The sequence below is a fragment of the Mauremys reevesii genome, linkage group 6 (genome assembly GCF_016161935.1).
Source record: "Mauremys reevesii isolate NIE-2019 linkage group 6, ASM1616193v1, whole genome shotgun sequence".
Classification (NCBI taxonomy): domain Eukaryota; kingdom Metazoa; phylum Chordata; order Testudines; family Geoemydidae; genus Mauremys; species Mauremys reevesii.
This window is the reverse complement of record NC_052628.1, coordinates 64,938,086-64,964,803: the sequence shown is the minus strand read 5'-3', so window position 1 is coordinate 64,964,803 and position 26,718 is coordinate 64,938,086. Positions and strand designations below refer to the sequence as shown.

Genomic DNA, 26,718 nt, shown 5'->3' with positions numbered 1-26,718 from the left:
AATTAAAGTTGCATGGAGAAACTTATATCTGGCATTTCCTAACTTTCAATTATTTGACTGTGCAACCTAAATAATGTTCCTTTAATGTCATTTTTGTATGTTTTTTGTATACATGGCTTTATCTAGGGATCAACTCAGCGAGGTGATAAGTGCCCACAACTCCTAAAAAAATAATGGGGAAATGTGGCATCCAAACACCTGGCAGGAGGCATTAAGCTCCTCACAGGACTGCGCCCAAATGCATATTTACAGTATTTATTTTTGTTTGCAGTTAAAAATAAAATAAAATAACTAGGACTATTAAACAGAATAAAATGTCCAAATATCAGAGCTGATCAAATACAAGATGATTCATTTTTTTCTCCATAAATAATAGCAGAGTTCACACTATTATTCATTTTTTTCTCCATAAATAATAGCAGAGTTCACACTATTATTCGTGAGGTCGTTAGTCATTGTTTGCAAATATCTGGGCAGCTGCTGAAAATCATGAAAATATTTGTGAATCCTGAAAACAACAGGAATTTTAGCACAAATGATTATTTTTCTGAAATTTTATATTAATTACATTGGCGTGTATACATGGTGTGTATACAGTTGCACTGTGCTCATACTGTCAATGTCTGTAGCCAGTAATAGCAGTCTTTTGCTTTCATGAGCATGCATTTCTCTAAAACATAAATATCTTAACTACCTTATGGACCAATCTCAGAATCTACAAAAGAAAATGTTCTCAAAAAGTGTTCTGTTGGTTACATAAAAATCTAGTCTTTTTAGGACTTGTGCCTACAGGATTAGAAGCTAGTGTTTATTTTGTATTTATTCATACCTACTAGATAGATATTCATGATTGTTTTACTATGCAGAAAAATAATTTGGATAAAATTTGTGCATTTGACTGGCACTCAATAATTAGTCAAAATACTACAGAATTTTAATCTTTAACATAAACTCTACATTATAAAGTTTACTTATGAAACAATGATCTTTACAAGATATTGTGGCTAGGCACCTCCTTCGTCTCGCCAGACTTAGCACTTCCTCCTCTGGCGGTGGCGGGCCTGGCGTAAATCAATGTTTGCCTACCCCCTTCCGTGCTCTTTTGGTTGTATTTTCAGGGTAAGTTTCAGGAGTGAACCTCCACCAAACAAAATGGAAACAGTCTTACAAACACAAAAAGAAAGTGGGATACCTTTCCTTGCCACCTTGCAGAGGCAGGGTGTTGGCCTGCTGTTTGTCCCAGGATGTTAGTCCTTCCCCTACCACACATTCAGGTTTGGCTGTTTCACCTATGGGAGGGAGCACTGCCTCTCAACCAGGGAAGCTTATTTCCCTGCTGCCACTAGCCTGGCAGCAGCTTGTCTGTCTCTCTCCCCCACTTTTCTCTTGCCAGAAGAGGGGTTTTAAAAGGTTTCAGACATCCCTTAATTGGATTCTGGTGTCCCTAATTGACCTCAGGTAACCCCTTCTCAGCTTGCAGGAAAAAGGGTCTTTAACATTCTAGTGCTGACATATTGGCCTTCCAAAACTCTCTTGCAACTGTCCAGCCTGACTTTGTCACAATATTATAAACTTCATTTCCCATTGTTTAAATACATTGCCCTACTCAAATGTATTTCATGCAGACCAATTATAGAACCCTATTAATACTCTGAAGATACTCATTTACTTTGTTATTTCAATTACATTTTGGAGATTTTTTTAAATCTCTGTGTAACCACCATACTAATACACAAGCCATGTGATTTTTTCCATTCTTTGAAGAAAAAGCCTTTCTAAAATATTCCTATATATTATGAATTCCATTAACTTCTAAATAAGTCAGCAGTTTCATCATAGACATGACACTCAAAATTTGTTTTAACTAACACACTACAGGCTTATTGAGCCAAAACCTCAGAGGTGCTGAGCACTTGCAACTGCCATGGCATTCACATTTTGTAATGGCATTTCATATTAACAATAATTATATTTTTCATTCATAGGTGCTCAGAAATACCTCAATCAACGCTAAAGAATAGCAACATATCCCACTTCTTGTTATTGTGTAATGTTAATGGCAATCCAATATGCACAGGCTCAAGTCACATTCTCAGGCGAGTCTCAGAACTAGATCTGACCATGACCTTCCAGGGACACAGAGCTGCAGACCATTTCAGGTGAAGACAGCTGCCGATTTTTATACATGAAATTCTTTTATCATCAAATATTTTCTCTCTCTTCAGTGGGAATACCTTAGCCACATAAATGACAGAATGCGACCCAGAGCTCCCCAGAGATACAATGCAGCATATTCCCTACAACCTCATTTAGCCAGTGAGCTCTGCCATCAAACACATAAGGGGTAGGGTGGAGCCTTGGTTCCATTTATTTTGTACTCCTTTCAGCAGGCTGTTCCTGGGGGAAGCAACTCACTAGCAGGTCCTGCGCTCTCCTGAGCAGAAGAGTTGCAATTCCTTTTGGCGGGGGAGATGGGGGGGGGGGTAAGGGAAGAGGTAGGAATATGGTCCACTATGTAATTAGAGGGGTTGCTTATTCCCTCTTTCCCCACTGTTCTGTCACATAATGATGGTCATGATTTAGTCCCCAGGAAACTTGCACTAAAGAAATTGTAGGAAAAAGGAAAAACTGGTTTCGAAAATTATTTTGTTATACGCAATACTACAGGGCCACATACTTGGTTGCTTCTATAGGCTGAGCTCATTGCACACACTAGCGGCTCCTTCAGTTACTCCGTTCACCCCCACAAGTTCCCCATCTGCCACCCTCCCATCTGCCTCTGTGTGCCCCTCATGCTCCCCTTTTCCTCCACCATGCTATGTCCTCAGCCCCTTACCATTGTCCCCCATTCTTCCACCATGCCAGGAGCTCTCTTTGTCCCGCTCATATCCCCATACCTCACCATGACAGGAGCTCTGGGTACCCATTCTCCATGCCTCTCTCTATTACATGCCAGGGGCTGTGTGTGTTCCCCATGCCCCAGATGTCATTGTCCTCCATTCTCTACTCCCATGCCAGGGTCTGTCTGTGCCCCTTATTTCTCACTCCCAGAACACCAAAGTCTCCCAATTCCCCTCCCCCCCATGCCATGTCTGTGCCCTCCCATTCCCCTTCACCATTATTATTTCCTTTCTTTCTGTCTGGGAGATAAGTCATTCAGGGTGTCAATATTTTAAACTCTATCAGGAGAATGGACAGAGCTGAGAGGGGATTGTTATTGGCTGGAAGGGGTTAATGGCTGCTGTGGACTGATTATTCCATCTACAGACGATTATAGATCTAGCTGAAGCTGCTGGGTCTGCTAACCAGATGAAGTGGCTCCAGGTGTCCCCCTTAGGTCCCTTTCTGTTTTTTTTATTTTCACCAAAATAAATAGCCTTCTGTTCACTGAAGTCTAGAACATTCCCTGAAATTTTGGAACAGATGAGATGCAGTGTTCAAAAGTTAACACAATTATGTACAACAGAGAAATGCCATCGAGTTGAGTAAGGCCTTGCTTTGCTCACCCAATAAATCTAAGGCAAAAAGGAAAATATGATGGCTTCTTGGAAAAGAACATTTTAAAACGGACTTCTTAAAGTATTTAACTTGATGATCTTCTGGATTAAAAATAAATATTGCAAGAGCCTCCCCCCCCCCCCAATTATCCAAAACAACAAATACTGAAACTGAAGTTAAGGGATTTTTACCTATTACTTTCCCAAGATTTAATCCTTCAATGAATGACTCTGAAAATATTGACAAGAAGACATTTCAAAGGCTTGTCTATGAAGAACAAATCTGATGTACAATCATTCAGAGGAATAATTAAACAAAATGGCACTATAAGCTGCAATCAAATGATCTGTCAGAGGCCGTATTACCACTATTAATATTAGTGCATTAATCACTACCTGGATTTTTCCTTTTAATGCAAGCTTTCAGTCAGCCTGCTTTATTATATACCAGTGTAGCACATACGTTCCATTCAAAATCTCAGTACTAGCAGATTTTTCAGAGTCAAAGGATTATTCAAAATTTGATCAGCTTTGTCAGTGAAGTTCTTATGGCTGCTTTAGAAAAACATTCTTTATTGATAAGTATTCGCAAATTGTCTTGCCTTGTTAGAATCAGTTACACAAGCCATCAGTAATTGAACACTTGTTTAAATAGTCTATAAATTAGTCCGAGAGTTGTCTTGAATAAGATTATGTCTATTTATGAAGGACTTGTTTTATCAGCATAGATACATTTCATTCCCTTTGGGTACATAAGCTATTGTATTCTAGTTTTTCCTTCCACAGAAAATGTTAATTGTTCTGATTATTTAGAGCAGGTCTGCTATGCTTGATGGTACAATAATTTCTTTTCCCCATTTCAAAGGACTACCATTTAAGTAGAAAGATCTTCAAAAATAACTAATTACATATTCAAAAATACAAGGCTTCATAGAGATTCATCTTTGGTATCAGTTTCATTCCTTTTCACCTGGTAAGTCATAACTGTTTTACAGGGGGGTTTTGTTTTTAAACTACTACAAAATTATAGTACACTATAATAATAGGACACTAATCCAGCCCCCAAAATTGACCTTGACAACTTCTTATTCAAAGAGAAAATTACCCCTCTGGAAGTAGCCAGACATCATGCAATTATCCTAGATCGCTCCTTCTCCACTGTCACAGATATATGGCAATATAACTCAGTGAGCCACACACAAATGAAATGAGCTACAGCCCTGAGTAGATTCTCCCTGGCTGACAGCTATTCTTGTGATCTCCATTTTAATTTTCCTCTATCTAGCCAAGCACTCAGTGCTAGGATAAAGGGTTTTGGGTCTTTTTTTTAACCAATATTCAAAAGTTAGTCAAAAAGGAATTTATTAATTCAAACCTATTTTAGGGTCTGAGAGAGGGTCATTCCCTATCAATCTTTATAGTACACAATCCTTTGTTTATTTAAAAGTGCTTGACTATAAACAGAAATGAAATCCTGAGCAATTACAGTATACAGTGGCTATTCCTGAAATCTTGCAAATTCTAGTCCAGAGGTCATGGAATTCTCTCTTAACACTTTTTTTTGCACCAGGATGTGAAACATGGAGGTGAGCAGAGAAATAAAAGTGATGTACTAGGCAAGGCAGATTTTCTCTTTTCTTTAGTGTTGAAAAGGGCATGGGAGATTAGGGAAGTTCATATATAACTTAATGTTACACAGTATACGGGGAAGGTATTGCACAGCTTGTAACCTATTCTTGGAACAATATATCTCTTTTTGTATAACAAGAATTTTGCCTTTCCTCTTTCAAATATTTCCTGAAAATGCACTTTGTCTGCCCTGTTTTTCATAGTTAATTTACTACAATGCTGCTGGCTTTTACTCTTCTCCATTTTCCTTTCATTTAAGTAGTTACCAATTTTTTTTTGTTCGACCCTTCTCTCCCATTACACATTATGATGGATTGGGTAGTAAGGGTCCCCACCCCTGTACCACAAGACCATGTGCCCTGCTGAAGGTTTCCACTATTTACAATTTTTCTCCCTCTTGTCATCACATTTTTTTCTTCCCTTTCTCTCTTGCAATCCACCAGCACTTAAATGGATCCATGCTGGAAGGAGTAGCTAGCTGAAGGCTCTGTTCCCTCTGTGTGCTTCCACTGGAATACAAAAGAGCAGGGGCGGCTCCAGGCCCCAGCACGCCAAGCGCGTGCTTGGGGCAGCAAGCCGCGCGGGGTGCTCTGCCAGTCGCCGTGAGGGCAGCAGGCAGGCTGCCTTCAGAGGCTTGTCTGCGGAGGGTCTGCTGGTCCCACGGCTTCGGTGGACCTCCCGCAGGCGTGCCGCTAGAGTCGCCCCCCCTGCAAATGAGGACCACTAAGCAGACAAGTGGCTTTGTAATCTCCTCACATGTTCTGTGCTTGTGACTGGATGATCCAAGAGAGATAAAAGAAGGCAGGTGGGGCTTAAGACGATATAACAGCGATTATCTCTGATCCTGGCAGGGACCGACTCAAAACTGCTCCTTTTCTCCTCTTCCTACCAGCACCTGCAGCTACTTCAATCACCCTCTCCCCAGCTCAGAGTAGCCAACCAGGGATTATGATGCACCTCAGATGTAGGACCTTATTTTTGTTATTATGTATACATTAGGATTCTCACAAATTCTGATATTATGATTCTGACCCCAAGAAAATTTGGAGTGACTCATTTAACTTAGTCATTTGGTATTACTCCACAATACACACATACTTGAATGGACATTTCTCTAATACATAGGCAAAACACAGTGTGTTAAAGATGACAAGTCTGCTTCTGGCTTTGTCAATATATACTTCCTAAAATATATCACTGTCCTTGCACATACTGTTGAAGTACACTGATTTTATAAGATGCTGAATGAACCCATGTGTGTTGATAAATCACAGTGCAAAAGCTCAAGCACCTGCAAAAATAAATACCCAAATTTAGGCTCCTAAATCCATATTTTAGCACTTAAGTTGCCTGATTTTCAAAACAAAAATATTTACTTAGGAGCCTAATTTTAAGCACCCTTTTTTTTTTTTTTGAAAATCTTGCCCTTCATCTTTAACTCACTCTGTTTTGCCTAATTATTACTGTACCCAAGGTGAAGAACTGTCCACTAAGAATGTGGGGAAAGAACTTCCCCTTTACCTCAAGAGGCATACAGCCTTATTCTTCAAGGGCTATGCTGTGTGTCTTGCTTCCCCCACTGAAACTAATGGGGTGATGGGTGTCTGGCTAATGACCAGGTTTGGGCCATAATAAATTACTGAATCACTTAAATTGCAGGTGATCTCTTTATAATATACCATTGGTCAAGGTCAGTGGCTGAGGAAGAAATTTTTGCTTGGATGCCCAAAATTCACTAGGAATAATTAACTGCTCTGGGGAAGACACCATAGCACCCACTAAATAAAACTGTACTCAGTGATTTTTTGAAGAATGATCACTAATTATTAAAATGGACCTTCATTGGGAGTTGTTCATTCCAAATTCTCAGGGTTACCATCAAAAATGAATGCTTGCCTTGCTACTTACAGCAAACTGGCAGTTCTAGCAACAGATGGTGTGTCAGCAACTAACAGGAGAAGAGACATATTTACTTTAACAATGGCAGGACAAAACTTGAAGTTTAGTTTTTCAATGTAATGTATTAAAAGCCACTATTTAAATGCTGAATTTTGAAAACGAAGGTTACTTACCTGTGACCAGAGTTCTTTGCATAGTCACACTTACAGATATTGTGCTACCTAGTGGTGCCTAACAGTAGAAACTTTTCCAAGAAGTATCCATTAGAGTATTCACGTGCTCCCTCCTACCACTTCCCTTAGCACCTCCAAATGTTCTGAGGGTGAGACTGTATAAAGGGGTGGAGAGCCCTCTACCAACTCAGTTCCTTTCACTGCAAACCCACAGACACAGGAACAAAAGGATTCTCAGAAACAGAGGAAGGCAGGTGGGAAGCATGAATTTGCAGAGCCATTTCAAAGAATTCCAGTTACAAGTAAGTAACCTTCATTTCTTCTTTGAGTGGCTCTGCATATTCACGCTTATGGGGAGTTTGATAAGCAGTGACGGAAAAAATCTAGAGGATGGAAAGGAGTACTAATTGAAAAGAGACTGAAGCACCATTCTACCAAATCTAGCATCAGCCCTTGAAGCAAAATCGAGAGATTAATGTTTAATAAAAGTATGTACAGAATTCCAGGTTGTAGCCCTGCAAAGTTCAGTAACAGGGATTTGTTTAAGCAAGCAAAAGACATTGCCACAGCGTTAGTGGAATAAGACCATAACATTATAGGTACAATTTATTTTTCCTCTTAGAGACTGTCAGTTTGGCGATGTACATAGCAGAGGGGCATTGCTGGCATATTATAGGTACAGGACTTCCTGCTAATGTGTAACATTCAACATGTGTTATTTAATCCATCTAGAAATAGTCTGTGGAGTCACGGTATAACCTATAAAAAAAACCATGAGTACTTGTGGCACCTTAACCTATGTGTATAACCTATGTGATTGTTAGCGTAAAACAAATAATTTAGAAGATTTTTGAAATTTTTTAGTTCTATTAAATAATATAAAAGAGGTCTTCTTGCATTCAAAGTATGCAATACAGATTCCCCTGTTTTAGTATGTGGCTTTGGGAAAAACACTGACTAATTGTTTGATTGATGTGAAAGTCAGAAAACACTTTTGGCAAAAACCAAGGATCAGACACTGCCTGTATGAAAAGACGTAAATGGTGAGTAATTCACTCAGCCTTCTGGCTGACATTACGGCAATAATGAAGGCTGTTTTAAGAGATTAAAAAATATAGGTATGTTAGCAACAGGAAGAAAGTCAAGGAAAGCGTTGGCCCCTTGCTGAATGAAGGAGGGAACCTAGTGACGGAGGATGTGGAGAAAGCTAGTGTACTCAATGCTTTTTTTGCCTCTGTCTTCACAGACAAGGTCAGCTCCCAGACAGCTGCACTCTGCAGCACGGTATGGGGAGGAGGTGACCAGCTCTCTGTGGAGAAAGAAGTAGTTCGGGACTATTTAGGAAAGCTGGACGAGCACAAGTCCATGGGGCTGGATGCGCTGCATCCGAGGGTGCTAAAGGAGTTGGCCGATGAGATTGCAGAGCCATTGGCCATTATCTTTGAAAAATCATGGTGATCGGGGGAGGTCCCGGATGACTGGAAAAAAGCTAATGTAGTGCCCATCTTTAAAAAAGGGAAGAAGGAAGATCCAGGGAACTAAATGCCAATCAGTCTCACCTCAGTCGCTGGAAAAATCATGGAACAGGCCCTCAAGGAATCAATCCTGAACCACTTAAAGGAGGGGAAAGTGATCAGGAACAGTCAGCATGGATTCACCAAGGGCAAGTCATGCCTGACTAACCTAATTGCTTTCTATGATGAGATAACTGGCTCTGTGGATGAGGGGAAAGCAGTGGATGTGCTATTTCTGGACTTTAGCAAAGCTTTTGATACAGTCTCCCACAGTATTCTTGCCAGCAAGTTAAAGAAGTATGGGCTGGATGAATGGACAGTAAGGTGGATAGAAAACTGGCTAGATGGTCGGGCTCAACGGGTAGTGATCAATGGTTCCATGTCTAGTTGGCAGCCAGTATCAAGTGGAGTGCCCCAAGGGTCGGTGCTGGAGCCAGTTTTATTCAATATCTTCATTAACGATCTGGAGGATGGTGTGGACTGCACCCTTAGCAAGTTTGCAGATGACACTAAACTGGGAGGAGTGGTTGATACGCTGGAGGGTAGGGACAGGATACAGAGGGACCTAGACAAATTAGAGGATTGGGCCAAAAGAAATATGATGAGGTTCAACAAGGACAAGTGCAGAATCCTGCACTTAGGACGGAAGAATCCCATGCACTGTTACAGACTAGGGACCGAATGGCTGGGCAGCAGTTCTGCAGAAAAGGACCTAGGGGTTACAGTGGACGAAAAGCTGAATATGAGTCAACAGTGTGCCCTTGTTGCCAAGAAGGCTAATGGCATTTTGGGTTGTATAAGTAGGGGCATTTCCAGCAGATCGAGGGATGTGATCATTCCCCTCTACTCAGCACTGGTGAGGCCTCATTTGGAGTACTGTGTCCAGTTTTGGGCCCCACACTACAAGAAGGATGTGGATAAATTGGAGAGAGTCCAGCGGAGGGCAACAAAAATGATTAGGGGGCTGGAGCACATGACTTATGAGGAGAGGCTGAGGGAACTGGGATTGTTTAGTCTGCAGAAGAGAAGAATGAGGGGGGATTTGATAGCTGCTTTCAACTACCTGAAAGGGGGTTCCAAAGAGGATGGATCTAGACTGTTCTCAGTGGTAGAAGATGACAGAACAAGGAGTAATGGTCTCAAGTTGCAGAGGGGGAGGTTTAGGTTGGACATTAGGAAAAACTTTTTCATTAGTAGGGTGGTGAAGCACTGGAATGGGTTACCTAGGGAGGTGGTGGAATCTCCTTCCTTAGAGGTTTTTAAGGTCAGGCTTGACAAAGCCCTGGCTGGGATGATTTAGTTGGGTTTGGTCCTGCTTTGAGCAGGGGGTTGGACTAGATGACCTCCTGAGGTCCCTTCCAAACCTGAGATTCTATGATTCTATGATAAAGAACACTCAGCCAAGGTTTCAAAAGATGGTTTCATGAGTGTACATAAAACCAAATTAAGATCCCAAGAAAGGACAGGATTTCTCAAAGGGTGATACATATAACATAACCTCCTCACAAACGTTGACCTACCATCAACCAAGGCATGATAAGCCAAGATAGCTGCCAAATGAACTTTCAAAGATGAGTTAGATAACCCCTCCATTTTTACATGCATTAAATAATCCAAACAATTTATGGAAGCTCAGACAGGAGAATCAGATTTTCCCTGCATCCAAGCCGCAGACCTGAACCATTTCCAACAACACCACTTCTTGGTAGACAGCTTTCTAGTATTAAGCAGTACACTCTGCACCAGTGAAGAACAGGATTGTTCAAGAATAGACAGAGTCAGAGTCCAATCACCCAAGCTGTCAGGTGAAGGGACTGCAGATTTGGATAAAGAATCCTGCCCCATTGCTTAGGCACAAGATCTGGAGACAAAGGAATATGTATAAAGACCCTGCTGGACAGCAGGAGCAGATCCATAAACCACTGCTGACATGACCAATCAGAATTATCTTTGCCCTCTCCTGACATATCTTCCTTGCCTCTTTCTGGATCAATGGGAAGGGGGGGGAAAACAAACATACAGAAGTCCCCTTTCCCAGTGCAGAATGAAAGCATCTGAGATGGACTGACTACAACGTCCTGCTCTTGAACAGAAGAGGAGACACTTTCTGTTGAGCTTTGTAGTGAACAGGTCCACATCTGGTTGACAGCAGCTGGAAAAGAGACTCTCAATTAACTGATCCTTCAGGGACCATTTGTGCATTTGAGAAAAGTGTCCCTGTAGAGATGATCTGCAATCACATTGTTCTCTCCTGCTAAATGTAGGGCCGCAGGTGAATATCATGGAGAATGCACTAGTCCAATAATCTGATAACTTCTTCACATAACTGAGCGGCATAAGCATCCCCCTTTGTTGATGTAATACATAGCACATGTATTGTCCATTACTACTTGAACAATCATCCTGTGTATGAGAAGGAAAAATGACCTGAGGGCAAGATGAACAACTGAACACCAGCAAATTGATGTGCAGAACTCTCCTGAGAAGCCCAGTGACTTCAAACTGTAAGATGACTCAGATGTGCCCTTCCCACCAACATTGTTTCATGCATGTGAAGTTTCAATCCCCCTTTACCATTGCTGAGGGTACTAGATACCCCTGAGAACATTTTCTTTTACTGACCACCATGTGAATAAGTTCAGAATGTCTCGAGGCATGCTCATATTTGAAGATTGTCCCGATTTGGCCTGTAGACTACACTGGCCTCATTCTAAGACATTCAAGTAGAGTCACATAAGTAGTAGCTGCCATGAAACCCAAAAAGAAAAATACTTTCTGAGTTTGACATCTCAAAAACTCCTGACCCACAGGTGTCCTGAAACCTCCTCAATAGCCCCTATAAGAAGAAATTTCTACACTTCTGAAAGTAGACTAACCTTGTGAGAAGGTTCCCTGAAAAGGAAAGGGTAGGGGGAATTGAAAGGGGGTATTTGCACTAACTGAATGGCAAAGCTCTTCTCTATAATTTCTAGGATCCATTGGTCCAGTGAAATAAGCCCTCACTTGCTGATAAAATGGGCTAGCCTTTCTTGAAAAAAAGGAAAGAAAAGATCCTCACTGATTGCTTCTCAACTCTCAATCTTCACATCAAATCCAAGGCCTGATTAGCTTCAGGACACAATTTTACAGATCTCTCCTTGTGTCATCTCTGGAAAGATGTAGCCTGCTGGTGCTGCTGTTGACATCTTTGATTTGATGAAAAATAAGCCAAGACTATCTGATAACAGAAAGAAGTATAAGGTCTCTTCCTAGAAAAATGAGGCCCTGAGAGCTAGCCATCTGTCTTGTCTCCAGCTTTTCTAGCATCTCAGTCTTTTCATTGAAAAGACCATACCCCTCAAATGATATATCTTCCATTTTCAGTCTAGTATTCAGATCCAGAGAAGAAGAGCAAAGCCAAGCATGATTTCTAAGAGAAACTGCAGAAGCCAACACTGGCACATGAGTATGAGGCATCAAACACAGCCATGAGGGCAGTTTGCCACATTGTGACTCTCTATTAGGATTGCATTTGTCAAGCTCCTTTTGTCATCTGGTGAATGCTGCATAAACAATGCCATCTTTTTCCACAAATGGAACTGATAGCAGGCCAGAACTGCTTGATAATTTGCCACCCTAATACAAAGAGGTCGAAAAGAACACCCTTCTCTCTAGGGAATCAATCTTGTTTCCTTCTCTATTAGCAAGAGTGGAATTGCCTGCCCAGACCTCAACCTGCTGGCAGCAGCCACCCCCAGGAAATTAGGTACAAGCTGTGTGTGAAAATATGAAAAGCCCTTTGAGATATTTGATATAATTTGTCTGCCTTCTTGGAAAAAGGCAGGAGTAGACTAAAGAGTCTTAGCAGGCTGAAACAAACCATCGAGAATTGGTAACAACTTCCTATTCTTAGAGGTCACCCCAAGGATAGCAAACACCAGATGGGAGGTTTCCACTACTCCTACAGAAGATAAATTCAATATGGATGCCATGTGATCCAGCAGGTCACAAAACTACAGAGCATCCTCACAAGGCGAAAGAGGCAGAAGTTATGCCCACATGCTAATCTGATGACAAATAAGGATTGTAGTCTGTGTCATCATGCTCTTGTACAAAAAGAAGAGCGATCGCCTCATCATCATCTTCAGACAGAGTATCATGCACCACTGCCTGAGATGCAAATGCATCTGGTAGAACTAGATCCAAGGATTTCTCCACCACCAGATCCCTTACAAATGAAACATCACCTTTCCACTCATAAGGAGGTCAACTGAAAAATTCCTGTGGAGGCCCCCAGTAAGGCCAGTCTACCCAGCAACTGGGATTCAGGAACATACTCAAAGGAGGAGGACCAAAAAGAGGCACAAACTGGGTGGAAACAGGTCTCTTTATTCTTCCTCTATCGTCTACATACGGATCTGGCCTTGGATGATGGAATGCACCAGAAACAGCAACACACCTGGAGGGTAGAAAGAAACAAATTCAGAGAAAGCTCTTGGGAGGAGGAGGAGGTATAGACAGATTAGGAGAAAGGCTAACACTCTCTTCTGCTCTTCTCCGTTTTCAGGTGAAAATGATGCAGACCAGGGAACCAGCAAAGCATTACTCAAGACCCTCTGTTTCCTCACTCAGAACCGAGAAATGCTTAGAACCTGAATGGTGTACATCAGCCACCAAAGTAAAAGCCCTCTTCAGATCCAAAGATGAACCTGCAGAAGGGGTCAAGGCCAGAGTCAAAGACTTGGACAGCCAAGGATCCAGTGAAATACTCAAAATCTACCCCCTGGATTATCGAAGCTAACACCCAAACAAGCCTTGATTTGGAGCTGTAGAGGCTGTGTCAGAATCAGACAGATATGACAAATCTGACATTTGGGATCTGGCACTGCTAACAGTGGCCATCTTTTCCCTTGCCTTATTCTTGTTTGGAACTGACATAGCCAAAGCAGACAATGTGGCTCTTGTTTCCATAATAGGCCCTTCTCCATCAACAGTACCTTCAAGGATCTGACTTCTTTGAGCAGCAGGATCCGGAGCCAGACCCAATCAGGGGTTCCAATTTTCTGGAATCTTTAAGCTGCCTTGACTTACTGAAGTAAGAACAGACCAGAATGGTTCACTTCCATCTTTGGCATGTGGTTGGAAGGAATTGAGGTGGTAGAGGGCTCTACGGTCCCTTATACAGCCTGTGATATATGGGCCAGCTACTGTCTGCAGAAAATGACCCAGGAGGATGATGTGGAGGCGTACCTCCTGGCCTTTGAGAGGACAGCCCTGAGGGAGGCCTGACCCTGAGACTAGTGGTCAGGTATCCTTGCCCCATTTTTGCGCGGGGAGGCCCAGAAGGACTACCATGATATGACCACAGAGGAGGTAGCAGATTACCCCTGACTGAAGGCAGAGATCCTAGCCAGGGTAGGGGTAATGATGGCCTTGCGAGCCCGGAGGTTCCATGAATGGCAGTATTGTGAAGACAAGACACTGCAATCACAACTATTTGAGCTAATCCACCTAGTCCAGAAGTGGTTACGCCTGGAGGCTCTCAGCTTGGAGAAAATGATGGAGCTCCTGGTGCTAGACCACTATACAAAGGGACTACCCTTGGGCCTCTGAGCCTGGGTAGGCCAGAATGACCCCTCCACCTATGACGAACTAGTCACCCTTGTAGAGACACAACTGGCAGCCAGTGAACTGTTTGAAACCCCAAGAGATGAAACACGGCATTTCAGGAAATCAGTCCTGACCCCAAGACCCCAGATCATCGAGAACTCCAGGAAAGCCATAGCTAGAAGAACAGGCACCAACGAGCGTCCTAAGGCCCCAAAGGGACCTGGGAGTCTGTGGGGAGAGGGTTGGGAAAGTGAGTTAGAGGGCCACCTCCAGAATGAGATATCGCTGTTTGAGTGTGGGGAGTTGGAGCATATAGCAGTCCAGTGCCCCAACAGAGAGGAACCCATGCAATGTAATCTGGGGGATCCCGGGGACCAATGTGGCCTAATCAGCCTGGTTGGGGTAATGACGGCCCAACATGAGTACACCAGGCTGGTAAAGATGAATGGCATCCAGACCATAGCTGGAGTGCTGTCACGCTGGTCTCAGGGAAGTTAGTGGGACAAGACCAACTGAGCCGGGGCAAGAGCACTGGAGTATCATGTGTCCACAGCACAGTAAATTTCTACCCCACAATTCCAATACGGATTGAGATCCAGGGAAATACTACCAAGATGACTGCAGGGAGGTCCCCAAGCTCCCCTACCCAGTCTTAATTGGCAGGGACTTTCCTGGGTTTGAGAGCCTACTCTCCCCACATCGAGTTAGGGGAGGGAAGTAAACCCCGAGCAGAATTTGAGGTGCACATGGATGACCCTACCACAATTTTTGCTGGGTTTTCCCCAGAGTTATTTTTACCCCCTGGGAAGTCCAGGAAATCCAGATAGGAAAGGAGGGCAGACAAAAGATTAGGAACTAGGATCTTGGCGGCAAACCAGAGAGCTGCCCTGGTTGGGAGACCCAGAGACGGCCCCCAGCACGAGTGGACACACCTCAAAAGAAGGAGGGGAGCCCAAGTCCATAGAATCAGGCCAGACTGGTCCTGCACGCAAATGTTTTGGGCAGGACCAAGCCAATGACCCTCTATATGCAAACGTGAGGGAGGAGGTAGTGCAGGTAAATGGCATGCCAGTAGAAGGGAAAACCAAAGGCACAGGGCTATACTATATAATCAAGCAGGATCTGTTGTACCCAGTAGTGCCAATACAGGGGGAAGTAGAAGAACAGCTCTTGGTGCCACGGAAGCACACAAGGGCTGTATTAGAGTTAGCTCACAGTCATCCATTTGGGGGACATTTAGGAGCAGAGAAAACCCTGGATAGAGTCCTAAGAAGGTTCTACTGGCCGGGGGTATGGGCAGAAGTCCAACGCTATTGCATCTCCTGCCCAGAGTGCCAGCTGCATAGTCCCCAACCTCAGTTAAGGGCTCCGTTGGCACCCTTGCCTATAATTGAAGTTCCTTTTGAAAGGATAGCAATGGATCTAGTGGGCCCACTAGAAAGAACAGCCCGGGGCCACCGAAGCATACTTGTCATTCTGGACTATGCTATCTGGTACCCCGAAGCCATTCCTTTAAGAAACCCCACGCCCAAGGCAATCACAAAAGAACTGGTGCAGGTTTTTGCTAGGGCAGGCATCCCTTCAGGATATCCTGACAGATCAAGGGACTCTCTTCATGTAGAGAGTAATGAAAGACTTATGTACCCTGCTCTGCATCCAAGCCTTGCGGACCTCGGTCTATCATCCCCAAACAGATGATCTGGTTGAGCGATTTAACCATACTCTCAAGAGTATGATCAGAAAGGTGGTGGCCCAAGACAGAAAAGACTGGGATACCCTCCTACCATACCTGATGTTTTCAATACGAGAAGTTCCCCAAGCATCTACTGGTTTTTCCCCCTTTGAGCTACTGTACGGATGCCACTCACGTGGCATATTAGACATCGCGAAGGAGGAATGGGAGGAACAACCCAACCCAGGGAAAAATGTCATTGCACACATAGCCCAGATGAGAGAACGAATAGTCCAAGTGACCCCCATAGTACGAAAGCATTTGGAGAAAGCACAAGAGGCCCAACGAATCCACTACAATCATCGGGCAAAAACATGGAAATTTCAACCAGGAGAACAGGTGCTGGTACCAACAGCAGAAAGTAAGCTCCTGGCCAGTTGGCATGGGCCCTATGAGATCGTGGAAGCCATTGGGAAGGTGAATTATAAGGTAAAGCAGCCAGACCACCGAAAGCCGGAGCAGATCTATCATGTCAACTTACTGAAACCCTGGTGCGATCGGGAGACGTGCCTGGCCGTCCTGCCAGCTCTACCCCCAGCAGATGGCCCACAAAAGCAGGTAAGGATATCCCCCAAATTAGCCCCAGAACAACGAACAGAGGTCGTTGAAATGATCCACCAGAACCAAGGTGTGTTCTCCACACAACCAGGCCAATTATCTTGTCTCTGATTGGTCCTCTGGTCAGGTGGTTATCAGGTACTGCATGATAACCCTTTACAGGTAAAAGAGACCTTAACCCTTAACTATCTGTTTATGACAAGAGCAGGTAAGGATATCACCCAAATTAGGCCCAGAACAACGAACAGAGGTCGTTGAAATGATCCACCAGAACCAAGGTGTGTTCTCCACACAACCAGGCCGTACGAAGCTGATCCAACACCACATCGGCACCTGTCCCGGAGCAAGGGTGACAATAAAACTATATTGCATACCGGAGGCAAAAAGAGAAGAAATTCGGGCAGAAGTAAGGAAGATGCTGGAACTTGGGGTGACTGAGGAATCCCACAGCCAGGGTCCAGCCCTATTGTCTTGGTCCCCAAGCCTGATAGCACCCTGAGATTTTGTAATGACTTTCGGATGTTAAATGAGGTATCCCAAGTTGATGACTACCCAATACCATGTGTTGATGAGCTGATGGATCAGTAAGGCAAGGCCCAATACTTGACCACCTTGGACTTGACAAAAGGCTACTGGCAGATCCCCCTGGCTGAGGTCAAGGAAAAAAACGCTTTCTCTACACCTGATGGTCTCTTTCAATATACCGTCTTCACTATGGGGCCCCCACGACTTTCCAACGATTGATGGACAGATTACTTCGACCCCGTGCCAAGTATGCTTCTGCCTATTTAGATGATGTGGTAATCCATAGTTCTGACTGGGAAATGCACCTGGGGAAAGTGGAAGCAGTACTAGATACTCTTAGACAGGCTGGCCTCACTGCTAACCCATCCAAATGTGCAATAGGACTATCCGAGGCCAGATACCTCAGGTATGTAGTCGGAAGGGGCCTGGTGAAGCCCCAACGGAACAAAGTGGAGGCAATACAGAGATGGCCCCGCCCAATTCACAAGAAGCAAGTCAGAGCATTCTTAGGGATAGTTGGGTACTATCACTGGTTCATCCCTCACTTTGCCACAAGGGCAGCGCCTCTGACGGACCTGATAAGAGCTCAGGGCCCGGAGATAGTTAAGTGGACCAAGGAAGCAGAAGAAGCTTTCACAGACCTAAGGACGGCCCTTTGCAGCCATCCAGTGCTCATAGCCCCAGATTTAACAAAGGAATTCATCCTACAAACAGATGCCTCGGAGGTAGGACTTGGGGCCATCCTTTCACAGATGGTGGGGGATCAGAAGCACTCAATCCTTTACCTCAGCCGAAAGCTTATGCCCAGGGAGCAATGGTACGCCATAGTAGAAAAGGAATGCCTAGCAATTAAATGGGCCATGGAGATTCTACGGTACTACTTACCTGGGCGGCAGTTCACCCTTGTCACGGACCACGCCCCACTCCAATGGATGCACACAAATAAGGAGAGGAATGCACGAGTGACTAGATGGTTCCAATCCCTACAACCTCTTCACTTCCAGATCCAGCATAGAGCCGGAAGTCAACACAGCAATGCAGACAGCCTATCACGACAAACTGTCTTTCGTCCCAAGTAGCGGGGCGGGGTGGTGGTGGTAGATGAGAAGTACGTGATACAGGAGGGCCAGGGAGCAGTGGAAGAGTGGTAGAGGGGAAGTATATAACCCCTAGGCTCATTAAGGTGCGGTTCCCTGTAGACTAGGGAGGGTTGCTACAGGTTAATTGGAGCACCTAATAAATCCCCTACTTCAGGCAGTCAGGGGAGAAGGAGGAAGGAGAGAGGACTGGAGCTTGGAAGTGTGCTATGAGTCTTGGAAGATCAGAAAACCAGAGTAAGGGAGACCCTGCCCCAGCAGGGGAGGGAGACTCCCTCTCCCAGTGTTTAAGGACCAAAGGTACCTCACACAAGGGGGAAGAGGGTAAGAACCCGCAGGGGTTGAGAGGTGTTGGGGCTCAGAGTAAGGAGCAAACCCAGACCCCTCCCCCGCTTCCCTTCTTTACCACCTTCCTGGGCCACTAGTGGTGCCCCAAAAGCAGGGGCAAGGGGTGGCATCTTAGCCCCCACCAAGAAAAGCGCAGGACCCACCACACTACATCGGCCATCTTGTCACAAGCCTCGCCCTCAGAATATCCAGCAAGCGACGCTGAGGAAAGGGATAGGAGGGGACACACAAATGCTCTAATTGACACTGCTTGGAGAAGGTTCTACAGTTAGGCACAACTAGGCAGTGCAATACCCATCAGTGGGAACATGCATAGCTGATCAAAGGAAAACAAAAGTTTATGTTGGAGCGGTTTGGTACAAATTGTCCCCTTTACACAGCATACTACAAAGTGATTAGTATTTCAAGGTGAACAATGGCACAGGAGAGTCCATTTATGCTTCCACTGAAAGAATATACCCTCACTAATATTCAACTCACTGCAATTTGAATGGAGCATATGATCAATCAGATCTTCATTCTAACAATATTCCTGCATACCTGCCAACAATTAAATATATTAATTATATATACCAAGGAATGGATGTACATTAGCATAAAATAAATCAGGAATCTAAACAATATCATTAGTCTTTTCTTGTATCTGATCATGAGCTGCATCATTTTGTGTGTGCGTGTGCGTGCAACATTTTTTATTATGAACACAGTATAAAATAAGTATCTCTAATCAATATATAAGTGTACCCCATATACAAAGGTAACAAATTAAAGGTGAATGACAGCATAGTTATGAAAAAAAGCCTTAACTTAGTTATGGATAGATAAATAATATAATGCCCTTCACTCTACTAGAGTAATAAAAATTCTCATTTCATCAGGATTGCTCCTAAATCAAACAGAATAAATTCACTACGTTCTCGTATCTAATCATACTGTAATCAAAATTGGAGAGAAGGTCACAACTCTTTGAGATCATTATGTCCAATACTATTCCCCAGAAAAAGAAAAGTGGGCTAAGCTGACCCTTTGCTTAGCAACCTTGCAATAAATCCTTCCGTAGGCTTCTTTACTTTGTATTCATTCAGATTTATATTTTTACTTTTTGGATTACATGCATACAAAGGGCACAAACAAAGTCAGGTAGAGAAACTGACCCTGGGACTTAACTGCTGTTTATCACATATATTCAAACCACAGATCTAAAGTAAGCACAGGGATGATTTTCAACAAGCCTACTTAAATAACTCAGAAGTTCAATCATGTGCTACACATTCTTTATCTCCATAGGCAACCACAGCCACCAAGACTTTACACTTCAAGTAGTAAAGGGAGCCTAAACTGAGTCACACAAATGTTCAGTTTTCCTCTTCTGCTTTATCAAACTCATTTGACAGACACCTTGTCAAGTCATTCAGCCCTTCTCTGTAGAGTACTGCTATTCAGCATTTTCTGCTCCATGTTTTACTAACACAAAGTAAAACTGAAAGCTGGTGGTTTAGGGAACTTTACTAGTTTCCAATACATATAAAATATAGGATTTCCCCATAACAAACAGATTTCTGCTCTATCTTATTTCACTTAAGTGTATATTCTAGTCTAAACTAATGAAACATTTGACATAAAATGTATTGTTCCAGCCTTGTGAAAAATTTCTGCAGTTCATCCTAGAAGGCTGTACAGAGTTCTACTTCGTATTTGTGACGATGTACATTCTGAAACGGTTTTACAGTCATTAAAATCAGAAAACAATTTTATATTATGCTGACCTACAAAACATTTGGTTTTAGTTCCTTAGATCACTCTGTTTAAAAGTTTAAGCATAACTGAAGTTGAATTTTCTGTGCAATTTGAGCATGAAAAATTCAGCATAAACTGAGAAAAAAGGATTATTCAGCAAATAACCAGATGTGCCTGCTATCTTTTTATTTGTTGAGAAAAGTTGTGGGTTTCAGAACTGGGAAGATTTTAGACACAGACAGACTGAAAAGGGAACAGAGGAAACTCTTGGGAATTAGAACATCACAGTCCATGTTCTTTCTTGATTGAGCTGCAGGGAATTATGAATCAATCCCTTCTGGAGAGTTTGAGACTTCAGTTGCTGGAATTGCATGTGTATGACAAGGTTCAGTCATACAGTCTCTTATCTAGGAGTCTGACATTTGATTCTTTTTAATTTCAACTCTTTACCGAATACTGAAGTTCAAGTCTGAGGTACAGAATTCCTTATGCGTATTTGTTTTTATTAACAGTGCTCATGTTATCTGCACAGGATTTGTATTACAAGTTCCACCTCACCCACCTTGTGTGACTAAAACAGATTGTCTAGCATAAGTAGTTAGCACATATTTTAAGGGACCATTCAAGATAGAGTGATCTCTTAACACCTCTGCCGTCCTAGGACAAAAAGAGGAGGCTAATGGGTTACAGATTCTTGTAATAAGCCACAAACTCAGGTTCTCTGTTCAATCCATGATTTTTAGTACATAGCATAGCAATGAACTTAAGTTCATCTTTTGAAAGTGTTGTGCAGGTTTCCTTTGAGAATGAGGACTATATGGAGTGACTGCTTTGCAATGTGATATATGCCAGCATGTGCTAGCAATGCCCCTCCGCCATATACACTGGCCAAACCAAACAGTCTCTATGCAAAAGAATAAATGGACACACATCAGACATCAAGAATTATAACATTCATAAACCAGTAGGAAACCACTTCAATCTCCCTGGGCACTCAATAACAGACTTAAAAGTGGCCATTCTTCAACAAAAAAAATTCAAAACCAGACTCCAACGAGAAACTGAAGAACTGGAATTAATTTGCAAATTGGACACCATCAAATTAGGTCTGAATAAAAACTGGGGTGGGTGGGTCACTACAAAAACTAAATTCCCTCTGCTGATACTCACACCTTCTTGTCAACTGTTTGAAATGAGCCACCTTGATTTCATTGGCCTCATTAGTATTCACCCCTTCTTCTCAACTGTTCAGAATAGCCAACTTCCACCTTAATTGAATTGGCTTGTTAGCACTTGGTAAGTCAATTCCCATCTTTTCATGTGATGTGTATTTATACCTGCTGCTGTATTTTCCACTCCATGCATCTGATGAAGTGGGTTTTAGCCCACAAAAGCTTATGCCCAAATATATTTCTCTTTCTTCATAAGACTTCCCAAGGGGGGAGGGATAGCTCAGTGGTTTGAGCATTGGCCTGCTAAACCTACGGTTGTGAGTTCAATTCTTGAGTGGGCCACTTAGGGATCTGGGGCAAAAATTGGTCCTGCTAGTGAAGGCAGGGGGCTGGACTTGATGACCTTTCAAGGTCCCTTCCAGTTCTAGGAGATTGGTATATCTCCAATTATTATTTTTTTATTTTTAATTTAGAAAATAGGTCAGGACAGAGAGACATGGACCAAATAGAGGAAATGGGATATGGACAGGAGGAGGAAGGAGCGGTGGGAGAAGGTTACCTGCTTAATTGTCAGTTTCATGTAGCACCTTCCCTGCCTTCAGGCCTTGCTGACTGAGGGAAAGCAGGCACCCCACACATACAACAGGGCCTCTCTAGACCCTTAAGGAAGCAAATGGACATTTCATCTGAAAAGACCAACCATTCACCACAGGGTGGAAGGCTGAGATTGTCGCTAAATGAACCTCGACTGATGAAATGGCTAGGCCCTGTTGTTTTAGGTGGAGTAGGTGGACTGGAAAGGTAAGCAAATTGGTAAGAGGCCTTATTGGGAAGACCATGCTGAGAAATGCTTCCACTTAGCTAGATAAGTCGCTCTAAGTTTTCTACTACTTAGCAAGACCTGGTGGACTTGTTCTAACAGACCAGCTCCACCAGATTCAACTATAGAGCTTCTATGCAGTCAGGTGGAGGACCTTGAAGTTCGGGTGGAGCAAACGGCCATGATCTTGAGAGTTCAGGTCTGGGAGCACAGAAGGTAGCTTGGACCAGGTTGGACCAATAGGCCCAGGGCCTCAAACTAGCCATTGATCAGCCAGTTGTCGATGTAAGGGTAGACTTGAATGCCTTGCCTCCATTTTGTTAAAAACCAAGTGGCTGTCAACAGGCCAAAAGGGAGAACCATGAACTGGTAGTGGATCTTATTTACAATTAACCTGAGGAACCTTCTGTGACCCTGAAGATAGAGATATGAAAATAGGTGTCTTACAAGTCAAGGGCAGTGTACCAGCCTCTTGGATCAAGGGAGGGAATAACAGAGGCCAGGGAGACCATGTGGAACCTCATCTTCTTGAGATAACTGTTGAGGCGATGCATGTCTAGGATATGTCGAAGACCCCCTATGACCTTTGGGATTCGGAAATAGTGGGAGTAAAATACCTTTCCTCTCAAGTTCTCAGGCACCTCCTCCACAGCCCCTAACTTCAGCAAGTCTTGCACCTCTGGGACTAGAAGTTGCTCATAAGAAGGGTCCCTGAAGAGGGACAGGGATGGCAGGTGCGAGGGAGGAGACGAAGAAAACTGAAGGGTGTAACCTTCCTCCACCATACTTAGCTGAAGTAGGGGAGATGGTCAAAAAACAAAGGGGAGGGCATGATCCGGTATGTGAACTGATATAATGTCCTCAGGCACCACTCCAAAAATTCTGCTTGGGACCTCCTGGATATCTGTGCAAGCCCAGTAGCGAGGCTGAAGTGTAAGGGGGCAGCTGCCTGCACTTATAACCTCTGCTCCATATTTTAAACAGGTCTTGGTGAGGTGGTGGTGTCAAGAAGCAGAGCAGTTGTTGAGGTCTGAAATGCTTCCTCAAAGGAGCAGAGGAGTATAGGCCCAGGTATCTGATAGTAGCCCTGGAACCTTTCAGGCCATGGAAGTTTCTATACATCTGCTCAAAGAGGGAGGTTCCCTCAAATGGAAGATGTTCGATGGGCTGCTGAACCTCCGGTGGCAGCCCCAAGGATTGGAGCCAGGCGCACCTTCTCATGACCACAACTGATGCCATTGTTCTGGCCGCCATGTCCGCTGGGTCTAGGGCCACCTAGAGGGAGGTTCTGGCTATGGTCTTCCCTTTCTCCATCAGAGCAGAGAACTCTTGCTTGGACTCCTGGGGCAATTTTGCCATGGTGTACAAGATGTTATAGTCATACCTCCCAAGCAAGACCTGCTAGATGGAGATGCAGAGCTGCAACTCATCAGCAGAATAAATCTGTCTACCAAACAGGTCCATCTTCTTTGAGTCCTTTAGCTTGGGGGGGGGGAGTATATGCGGGGGGGTTGTCGCATCTGGCAGCCCCTTTGCCTGCCTCTTTCATTGGCCGCTGTGACCATGAGGGACCTGGAAAGGGGGTGGGAATATAGGTGTTCATACCCCTTGGCAGGAACATAGTACTTCTCTGCTCTTTTTGAGGCAGAGGTCAGAGAGAATGGGGTCTGCTGTAGGGACCCGACTAGACCTATAATGGCCTTGTTGAGGGATAGGGCCACCTTTGATGGGGCCACCGTAGCCAAGATGTTGATTAGACTGTGTGAGGACTCTTTAAGCACCTCCATCGCTAGCCGCAGGTTAGAAGCCACCCTTTTCAATAGCTTCTGGTGACCTCTGAAGTGGTACTGTGGCACTGAACCACTTGATCCTGACACAGCTTTATCTTGGAAGAAGGGGGAGGCAGCCTGCACTGGCTGGGGACCTTCCTCCTCTTCCTCTGCACCAACCACAATGCACAGGGCTAAGTCCTGACTGTTGGTACCAGACTCAGTGTTGGGTGCAGGATGGTGTGGCCGAGGAGCCCGTCTCTTGGACACCACCAAGTACAAATGGCTGGAAGCCAATCCCTGTACCGGGGAAAACCCCCCCCGGTTCCAAAATGGCCACTGGACCTGCATAGGACACTGTCCTCTGGCCCAGGTGCCAGGGGACAGAGGAGGAGAACCTGCACCAAGATCCAGTGGAATGTACGTCAGGTACTGGTAACGGCCCCTTGACTGGATGATAGACTCAACCTCCGACTTTGAAGACTAGCCAGCTTGGGGAGACAATGGAGTGCGGTACTCCTCACTTCTGCTGGCTGGTGCCAAAGGTCCAGGAATCAGTGCCGGAGCAGAGAGGTTTTCACCACCATTAGCAGAGCCGCTTTCCCTCTGGTTGGTACCAGAGAACCTGGTACTGGATAGTAGCTCCTGTCTACTCAATGATCTTGCTGGTGCCAAAAGTTGCCATGCCGAGGTTGGCGATACTTGGAGAAACATCAGTTCCCTGGCCACTGGCGCCACCGTGTCCTCCTGGTGTCAGTGGATGGTCCTGCACTGGACTCAACAGCACCTGCATGCAGGGTGGAGTCGACGGTGCTGCTTGTGGAGCGGGGATGGAGAAGTGGCCTGACACAGGTCACACTCCATTGCACTCCCCTGGTCCTTCCTCAGTTTTGGGGAACATCCCCTCTCAGACCAGTATTTCTTGTGTTTCTTTCTCAGTACCAGTGAAAGGGAATGTGCGAACAAACCTGTGCTGCTGGAGGAGCACCCCACAAGGAAGCTAAGATACTCAGTGCCAAGTCCAACCGGCTTGGCTCAGATGCCCGTCTGAGTGAAGCTTCCATAATGGCCATTAGTCTATCCTCCCTATCTTTTTTTTGTATAAGGCTTGAACTCACAGCAGATCTGGCAATGCTCTCACATGCAAGCTTTCCCCAGACACTTCAGAGAGCTGGAGTGTGGGTTGCTCACGGGCTTGCTGCAGGAGGCACAGGGTTTGAATCCCAGAGACTGGGGCATGCCTAGCCCCAGGGGTGGAGGATGCCCCTTTAAGCTAAATGTGGGGTGTGTTTAACTATATACACTAGTACAGGGGTCGGCAGCCTTTCAGAAGTGGTGTGCCGAGTCTTCATTTATTCACTCTAATTTAAGGTTTCGGGTGCCAGTCATAATGTTTTTAGAAGATCTCTTTCTATAAGTCTATAATATATAACTATATTATTGTTGTATGTAAAGTAAATGAGGTTTTTAAAATATTTAAGAAACTTCATTTAAAATTAAATTAAAATGCAGAGCCCCCCGGACCGGTGGCCAGGACCTGGGCAGTGTGAGTGCCACTGAAAATCAGCTCGCGTGCCGCCTTCAGCATGCGTGCCATCGGTTGCCTACCCCTGCACTAGCAGTATATGCTCTAATGCTAGACAATAAACTGAAATAACTGAACTTGAGAAAGAAAAGAGTGGAACGGACATGAGCAAGCACTGAAAGAAGAACTTAGATTCAGATCCACACTGTGCAGGTTGGGACCATCTCACAACTAGCTCTAGGCAGCCTGGTTAATAGTGTCCACATATCAGGTTGTTAGCTGGTGAGCTGATTCAGCAGAAGGAAAACAGAAGTCAGTAGGATTTTTCAGTGGGAAAAACACAAAGAATCAGCAAAATGCAAATTACCCTAAGCAAAACAAACAATAAATAAAAAATAATATGGAGATATACTTATCTCATAGAACTGTAAAGGACCTTGAAAGGTCATTGAGTCCAGTCCCCTGCCTTCACTAGCAGGACCAAGTACTGTCCCTGACTTTTTTTTTTGGTGCCCCAGATCTCTAAATGGTCCCTTCAAGGATTGAACTCACAGCCCTGAGGCTACCAGGCCAATGCTCAAACCACTGAGCTATCCTTCCCCCGCATAACAGGAGAATTACCCAACCCAGAATTGGGTCCTCAGCACCTGGGTATGTCTTCTCACAGGCACAGGGAGAGGAGAAAAAGAACTGGGAAATCAAATGGAGCTTTTCTGAGACCGGTAAGTAATGGGAAAAATAAGGAGATTCACACAAAAGAACAAAGATAAAGTTAAACAATGTCATTGTGATACCTGCATTGTTATATACTGCTGAAACTTGGCAAATGCTAGAAGACCACAACAGGAAACTTAACATGTTCCATCAGAGATGCTTGTGTAGAATATCCAGTGTCCACTGGAGGAAAGTAACTAACACTGATGTGTGTTGCCAACAGACCGTAGAGACAAGGAAGCAAGAAAGATAGATGAAGTGATTTGAGCATGTTGTACGAATGTCAAAAAAAAATATTCCTAGACAAGCCCTTGCCTGGATACCACGTGGTGGAAGACAGAAATGAGGACGACAACAACTGACATATTAAAAAGCATTGAGAAAGATGTCTCTGCCATGGAAACAGACCAATGGAGCAAG

The 26,718-nt window shown here is 44.1% G+C and overlaps 1 protein-coding gene across 16 annotated transcripts in view; it reads right to left on the bottom strand.

Moving 5' to 3' along the window:
- The window catches only part of FER (FER tyrosine kinase), a 385,522-nt gene that overhangs the window by 178,809 nt on the left and 179,995 nt on the right, over positions 1 to 26,718 (bottom strand). Inside the window, exon 12 of one of the 16 annotated variants that reach the window (XM_039542928.1) lies at positions 13,064 to 13,150. The exons of the other annotated variants lie outside the window; for them this stretch is intronic. Within the exon in view, the coding sequence (XP_039398862.1) occupies positions 13,091 to 13,150 (60 nt within the window). The 3' untranslated portion in view covers positions 13,064 to 13,090. Of the gene's footprint in view, positions 1 to 13,063; positions 13,151 to 26,718 lie in introns of those variants that run through there. 16 annotated transcript variants of the gene reach the window in all.